This window comes from Vigna unguiculata, chromosome 9 (genome assembly GCF_037176805.1).
Source record: "Vigna unguiculata cultivar grain cowpea cultivar isolate G323 ecotype 2 chromosome 9, ASM3717680v1, whole genome shotgun sequence".
NCBI lineage: Eukaryota > Viridiplantae > Streptophyta > Magnoliopsida > Fabales > Fabaceae > Vigna > Vigna unguiculata.
The window spans coordinates 33825730-33833062 of NC_140800.1; the positions used below are offsets into that span (position 1 = coordinate 33825730).

Sequence of the window (7333 nt, forward strand, 5' to 3'; positions counted from 1 at the left end):
AAAATATGACAGCATGAGTCACAAATGTAGGGAGCCATGTGCAAAAAAGTGGGGAGTTGCATTGAAGATTTTGTACAAATACTAGACAATTATGTAATTATGAGACAATATGTTCAATGTAGTTAATATGAATGACAAAAATGACATTGTAGTTCTCATGAAGAACAAAAAAATCTGTTGGACCCAATCTTAACAAAATAAAAAGACAGCAGAAGTCACACACATGTGGAGAACCATATGCAAATAAGTGGGGAGTTATGTTAAGATTTTTGTACAAATACTGGACAATTCTGTATTTATGAGACAACATGTTCAATGTGTCTAAGGTTGGTTATAAAAATCACATTTTAATCCTTATGAAAAACAAAATAGTTTGTTCGACTTAGTCTTAACAGTCATGTTGTACGTACAAGTTAAAAATTTATACATGTTATGTTCTATACAATTAAGATAACTGTCTAGTATTTGTATTAAAATCTCAACGCAACTCTCCACTTCTTTGCCACATGTTAATGATTCCTTCTGTCATATTTTTTTTATTAAGACTATATCCAATAAACTTTTTTGTTCATCATGAAGACTACAATGTCATTTTTGTGGCCCATATTAGGTACATTGAACATGTCTCGTAAATATAGAATTGTCCAGTATTTGTACAAAAAATTTAACATAACTCCCCACTTATTTGCACATGGTTCCCTACATGTGTGTGACTCTTGCTGTCTTTTTATTTTGTTAAGATTAGGTCCAACAAATTTTTTTGTTCTTCATGAGGACTACAATGTCATTTTTGTCATCCATATTAACTACATTGAACATATTGTCTCACAATTACATAATTGTCCAGTATTTGTAAAAAATCTTCAATGCAACTCCCCACTTTTTTGCACATGGCTCCCCACATTTGTGACTCCTGCTGTCATATTTTTTTTCCATTAAGATTGAATTCAACAAACTTTTTTTTTTCTTTATGAAGACTGCAATGACACTTTTTTGGTTCATATTATATACATTGAACATGTCGTCTCATACTTACATAATTGTCTAGTATTTGTATTAAAATCCCAACGCAACTCTCCACTTCTTTGCACATGGTTCCCCACATATTTATGATTCCATCTGTCATATTTTTTTCGTTAAGACTGGGTCCAACAAACTTTTTTGTTTTTCATGTAGACTGCAATGTCATTTTTGTGGTCCATATTAGGAACATTGAACATGTTGTTTCATAAATACATAATTGTCCAGTATTTGTACAAAAAGCTCAACGTAACTCCCCACTTATTTGCACATAGTTCCTCACATTTGTGTGACTTCTGCTGTTATATTTTTTTCCGTTAAGATTGGGTCCAATGAAGCTTTCTGTTCTTCATGAGGATTGCAATGTGATTTTTGATGTTGACATTAGGTATATTGAAGTTGTTGTCTCATATTTACATGATTATCTAGTATTTGTACAAAAACCTCAATGCACCTCCCTACTTATTCGTACATGGCTCCCCACATGTCAATGACTCCCACTGTCATTTTTTTCATTAAGATTGGGTCTAACAGACTTTTTAGTTCTTCATGAGGACTTCAATGTCATTTTATGGTTCATATTAGGTACATTGAACATGATGTCTCATACTTGCAGAACTGTCCAGTATTTGTACAAAAACTCCAACGCAACTCCCCACCTATTTGCACATAGATCCCCACATTGTGACTCCTGCTGTCATATTTTTTTTTCGTTAAGAGTGGTTCTAGTGTTGTCATCTTCAACTCAGAAAAAACCTAAATCCTAAATGATATCTACACCAACAACAATGATGGAGAAACCCTACAACTCACCCACAAAACAACCAACCACAAACATTTCAATCACGTATGGTATTTGAACGAAAATGAATCATTGGCGATTGTGAGAGTGAAACAAAGAACAAAGTCAAAACGAACCACCACCCATCGCCGTTGAGAACCCAAACCTCAGACCCTACTTCTCTGTTCGATGACGTCGCGAGGCATTGCTTCTCTTTTCTCTCAAGTTGCAGTTCTCTCAGCCAAATGAGAAAACTATGGGTTCTCTTTGCTGAACCTCTTCCCTATCTTCTCCCACACGTGTTTCAGTTTTAAAAAAATAAAATAAAACAAATTTTTAAATAAGAAAAATGAGTGATACGTCACTATGTCAAAAGTAAGTTCAAAATATATGTCTAAATATCATTTCCGTTTTGTTTTATTAGATAATCATGTTTTTTCTAATTTTATAAGTTGTTTGCTATTGAAATTATGTATTTTGAACAACGAATTCTTAGCAACATTTTTTGTATAACTTTATAGGTTTGGATATTTATTTATAATAAATTATTTTATTAAAAAATATAATTTTTTAAACTCATGTGAATATAAATTTAAAATATATATTTGATTTAATATTTTTAAATTAATTGAAAATAAAAAACTTGAAAAATGTTTATAATAAATAAGATAAATTAAATATATTTTAATAAAAGGTTTCTTCAAATCCTTCCATTTTTAAAACCCAGCAATGTGAAATACAATTAAGAGTAAAATTATTAACAAATGAATATTTGTTTCAATTCACACATAGTGTAGTTAATATCTAATGTAAAATAGAGGATACATTGTTTCACTTTAAAATTAAAAAAGTTGATTGAAATTCCTTTTTATTAATAGAGAGATAAAGTTTTAAAAAATAAATAAATAATAAAAAGAAGTTGAAGTCTTTAATCATTTAGTTTTTCACATTTAATTATTATAATTTTAAGGTTATTAAAAGTATTTTCTTACGTTAAACTTCATCTGACAATTAATCAAAATACAATGTAAAAAAAAGTAACACATAGGGTAAAAGTATTGAAATAAAAAATGACTTAGTATTTATTTTGGAATTTTTTTATTTTAGTTAAATATTTTGTATATATATATTTATTAATTTACACAAATAAAAACCTTTTCTCCACAAAAACTAGCTTGTGTGAATGTTCTTGAGGCAGGGACACAGTAGAGGCAGTCCCAAAAATGGTTAAACTCAGTGTCTCAGGATTAGTTTGGCACAAGACCTTCGCATTCCACAAACCACGTTTCCTATTAGCGTCGTGCTTCTTCTCAACGCGCGTTGGCACACACAACGGAACCTTCCACTGCGATGAAGCACTCGCGTGCTTCATGCTTCGCCTCTCCAAACGCTTCTCCGGCGCTCAAATTGTTCGAACCAGAGACCCCAACCTTCTGGAAACACTCGACGCAGTCGTCGACGTCGGAGGCGTTTATGAACCGCGACGACACCGTTTCGATCATCACCAAAACGGCTTCGACCAAGTATTCGGCCAAGGTTTCCACACTAAACTCAGTAGCGCTGGCCTTGTCTACAAGGTGTTTGTACTATGTTCATCACTCTTTTTTCTTTCGCTGTTAATGTCGTAACTCAACCTAACTCGTCACTCTTTCCTGTTCCTCTAGCATATTGGTTTGGAGATAATTGCAAATGTGCTGAAGCTTCACGAGGACCATCCTCATCTGCACCGCTTATATCCTGCTATATACAGAAACTTTGTGGAGGCAATTGATGCTGTGGATAACGGAGTGAGTGAATATGACCTAAACGAATCTCCGAAATACGTGGTTAATACGTGTCTCTCCTCTAGAATTAAACGCTTGAATTTGAACTGGATGGATTCTGATCAGTCTTCTGATCGAGAAAATGAGTTGTTTCTTCAAGCAATGGCACTGGCTGGTGCTGAATTTTTGGACAATGTCAATTATTATGCAAAATCATGGTTACCGGCGCGGTCGATTGTGATGGAGAGTCTTGTGGCCAGGGAAAGTGTTGATTCGAGTGGAGAAATCATTAAGCTTAGCCGACCTTGTCCTGTAAGACACAACCCACAGTGCATTAAATTAATCTTACTAGATTTTAGTGGCTATTGTTAGAGTCTGCTCTTCGTGCCAGTAGGAAGATTAAATTGCAATCTTTGCAGGTTTTGGATATCATTGTGATTATTATCTAACTCAAACCTTTTGTCACTTGCTACACAGTGGAAACTTCACATACATGAGCTTGAGGAGGAAATGAAAATCAGTCCTTCTATCAAATATGTTGTTTACCCGGTATGTATGTTTAAGCGAATTAGTCAAATGAATCTTCAAGATTGAGCCTAAGCATAAATCATTGTTGCCCCGAAAATCTGTACTTTTTTTTTTGCTGATCATCATCTTCAGGTTACATGTAAATTTTAGGTTTCATTCTATGTTTTCCCATTTGATCGATAACTTGTGTAATAAATTATAAATGATTATTATTTGTAGGATGATAGAGGTGAGAAGTGGCGACTGCAGGCAGTGGCAATTTCACCTGCCAGATTTGAGAGCAGAAAACCGTTACCGTGTTTATGGAGGGGTTTCGAAAATGACAAGCTGTCTGAGGTTGCTGGTATCCCAGGTTGTACTTTTGTACACATGAGTGGTTTTATTGGAGGAAATCAAAGTTACGATGGAGCTGTAGCCATGGCGAGAGCTTCTTTAAAGGCTTAGGCAACGGTAGGTTTAATCTAAATACCTTTTCCCCAAACGTTATTTTTTTTCCTCGGGCAATAGTTGATCATCTTTAGGAAGCGAAAGCAACTGAACCAGAAAATGCTTTAATGCGAATTTTGGTTTATTCATTGAAGCAGTATGCATCAGTTGTTCAGAATCATGGTTTATGCATGGAGCTAAATCACACACTGCTGATAAATTATTGAACCCTTAACAGTTTAAGCCAGGGATGCACTTTACAGAAATGAAACCTGATATTTTTGTTGTGAATTCTTGCATACTAATTTTCCGCTCTACTTCAATAATGACATTTCAATTCGTTGGTTCTACTCTTTATATGCATTTATCAGTATTTTCATCATGGTCAAAACTAGGTCTAGGCTTCACTAATACACATTCTTGGCACTACATTTACTCCTCTGAAACACTTGGCAGATCCTCTTTAAACCACGAGTAAAGACCACCTTCAAGATGGAAGACATTGGTATATCCATTAAGGACCAGCAAGTAAGCTGCTATGAGAGACCTGTGAAAGTATCAAGACGTGACAATCAGAGCAATATATCAATCATTTGAAGAGTCAATATTATTTCTTTTCATAATCACACAACTAAAGATGCAACCAGAGTATAGCCGTTAGAGGATTACACATTGCATTGCAGACAATATAACTTTCTCGTTCATACATCCATGCAATCCAAGTTAATTAGCTGTACTTTTCCTTTTTTGTTTTAGCCAATGAAAGAAATCATTTGGTGAGAGCTAATTGGTAATTGTGGTTGGATTTGACTTAATTCTTGTCAACCGTTCGTACTGTTATTATTCCTTTAATTAATAGCTTGGTAGGATGGTTTACAATGACATTTAAATCTATTACCCTGTTTACTTTTAATGTTGCTGAATCCGTGGTTGGATGCAAAGTCAAGACTCATCTAAAATGATCGCTTCAGAATTGCATTGCAAAATGGATGCATTTCACAAAATGTCTACAACCACTTTGGACTATTTTTTATTCTTAAATAGCATGTATGAATTTCTACTTGCAAAGTTAAAAATCCAAAAGGAGAAGAAAATAGACAATCGGCCACAAGAAATTGGAAATAGTTAATACCTTGATTGTTGACCTTCGGGCAGATTTTGTGATGGTTTCAGTGTACCTCCAGCTGAGCAAGCTACTATTATCTTTGCATTTTTATCCAACTTGGCTTCAACAGCTGCCAGCATAAACCAAATATTTCATTTCAGAAAACAAGAAATGCAGAATTCAAGCATTGACATGTTGAGGTAAATTAATCGTACACTGGATGAACTCAGGGTTCTCTTCAGTCCCGGAAAAAATACCAAAAAAAGCAAATGCAGCACGTCTTGCAATGTCCCATGCTGTCCACTCCTTTATAAGCCTGTATATTTGCACATTGATAGCATCTGGAGGATGAGCCTGCACCAGTTGCCAAACTCGTCAGTTTTATCCTTCGCACATGTGTACGTTGGATTTGAATACAAAGCTTATAAAATTTGTCCACTAACCTCTTTGAACTCTGCTTCCGGCCTTACGTCGAGAATCACAAAATTATTTTCTTTCTGAAGCCGCAGAGCTTCCTTTGCATCCACGCTTCTTACCTGCGATGACAAACAAATATTACACCTTTAAATGTTTACTCTGCATATAACACAAACAAGATATCGCATTTCCTTAATTCAACTTTTTGAGGTACGATTTATGATTAATTATTCTATGATCTCCGATGCTTTCCCATACCCTCATGAGATTCCTCTTGTTTGTGTACTCAAGATATATATTGTGATACAAAAGCATTACAATATTACGTTTACCTTGATGTTCTGCACAGTATGCATTTATTTCCTTATTCTTTGTTCTCGCTTCATCATGATATGCTATGAATGCAAATGAAAATATACTTGTTTATGACAGAGGTGGAGCTTTACCCTTTTCTGCACCAGATATTCTCTCTTAACCTTCCAGTCTTCCTCAGCTAATAACTCCAAAAAAAGGTTTACACAAACAAAAAAAAAAAGAGCTATTAGGGTTCTGTGATATCTTCCAAGTGCCATGTGAATTTATCTCAGCAAGAGTGTAAGAGTAATTTAGAACAAGTACCTGGCGACTTCGCTGGTTTTGTAGCTGCACTCTGAATTGTGAAACCCCTTGTGACATTCTGTTGAAGTGATCTTTTTCCTGCGGATTTGTATGATCTGACTTTCCCCCACCATGAACTATGATCACGTGTGGCTTCTAAAGAAGGAAGCAAAGAATGCAAAGATGATGTGGATGAGTACTGTAGAGCAATTGGTGTAAAAGCTGCCATGCTTGGTGGCTCAGTTTGAAGTGAAGAATAAAATATATGAGACTTCAAATGTTGTAGTTAATAAAGGGTAATATATGAATGATTGAATTAGGGTGAAAGGATCAGGGGTGGTGCTTGTGTTATACAGAGTGCTGTAGGTAGTTAGTGTGAGAAGAGTATCTGCTTACTCAGGATATTTAGGGCTCAGAATCTGAGATTGTGGTTGAGGTTTTACGAGTGCTTTAACATTTGGATATCTTTGCCATCTCATCATTATCTCTCTCTTTTCTCTTCTGTCTGTCTCTCAGCCTGCAGTGTTTGTTTTTTTACCAAATTTTATAACCTATTTAATGTTCTCAGAAAAAATACATTTGGTTTTATATAGCGTTTATTTTCCTATTAAGACCCTCCTATATATCGTGCTACTTTTTATAATATGCTTATTCTTGATTAAAAAAATGTAGTTATCGTGCGATATAGTAATTGAC

At 34.7% G+C, this 7333-nt stretch overlaps 2 protein-coding genes across 3 annotated transcripts; one reads left to right on the forward strand and one right to left on the reverse strand.

Annotated features, from left to right (window-relative positions):
- The first annotated feature begins 2963 nt into the window (after positions 1-2963).
- On the forward strand, positions 2964-5305 carry LOC114164508 (uncharacterized). Of its 2 annotated transcripts, none has more exons than XM_028049206.2 (5): positions 2964-3378; positions 3466-3876; positions 4042-4113; positions 4312-4542; positions 4975-5305. In XM_028049206.2, exons 1-4 carry the CDS (start codon positions 3025-3027, stop codon positions 4534-4536), a joined length of 1062 nt encoding a protein of 353 aa, XP_027905007.1. In that variant the 5' UTR covers positions 2964-3024; the 3' UTR covers positions 4537-4542; positions 4975-5305. The 2 variants fall into 2 exon arrangements, with proteins under 2 accessions (XP_027905007.1, XP_027905008.1); XM_028049207.2 differs by having other exon boundaries at positions 2986-3337.
- On the reverse strand, positions 4711-7001 carry LOC114164509 (Rhodanese/Cell cycle control phosphatase superfamily protein). The gene is made up of 6 exons (XM_028049209.2): positions 6659-7001; positions 6487-6533; positions 6067-6159; positions 5839-5977; positions 5651-5753; positions 4711-5065 (listed from the first exon to the last, which is right to left on the reverse strand). The coding sequence occupies exons 1-6, from the start codon at positions 6864-6866 to the stop codon at positions 4951-4953; spliced, it is 705 nt and encodes a 234-aa protein (XP_027905010.1). The 5' UTR covers positions 6867-7001; the 3' UTR covers positions 4711-4950.
- Positions 7002-7333: the final 332 nt, after the last annotated feature.

Excerpts from the sequence above, each read along its gene's own strand:
- LOC114164508 (XM_028049206.2), top strand. The coding sequence starts at position 3,025 with ATGGTTAAACTCAGTGTCTCAGGATTAGTTTGGCACAAGACCTTCGCA. Across the intron at positions 3,379-3,465 it reads GCGCTGGCCTTGTCTACAAG|CATATTGGTTTGGAGATAAT; the intron begins GTGTTTGTACTA and ends CTGTTCCTCTAG. Across the intron at positions 3,877-4,041 it reads AGCTTAGCCGACCTTGTCCT|TGGAAACTTCACATACATGA; the intron begins GTAAGACACAAC and ends CTTGCTACACAG.
- LOC114164509 (XM_028049209.2), bottom strand. The coding sequence starts at position 6,866 with ATGGCAGCTTTTACACCAATTGCTCTACAGTACTCATCCACATCATCT. Across the intron at positions 6,534-6,658 it reads AAAACCAGCGAAGTCGCCAG|CTGAGGAAGACTGGAAGGTT; the intron begins GTACTTGTTCTA and ends TGGAGTTATTAG. Across the intron at positions 6,160-6,486 it reads AATATCTGGTGCAGAAAAGG|GTAAGAAGCGTGGATGCAAA; the intron begins GTAAAGCTCCAC and ends TTGTCATCGCAG.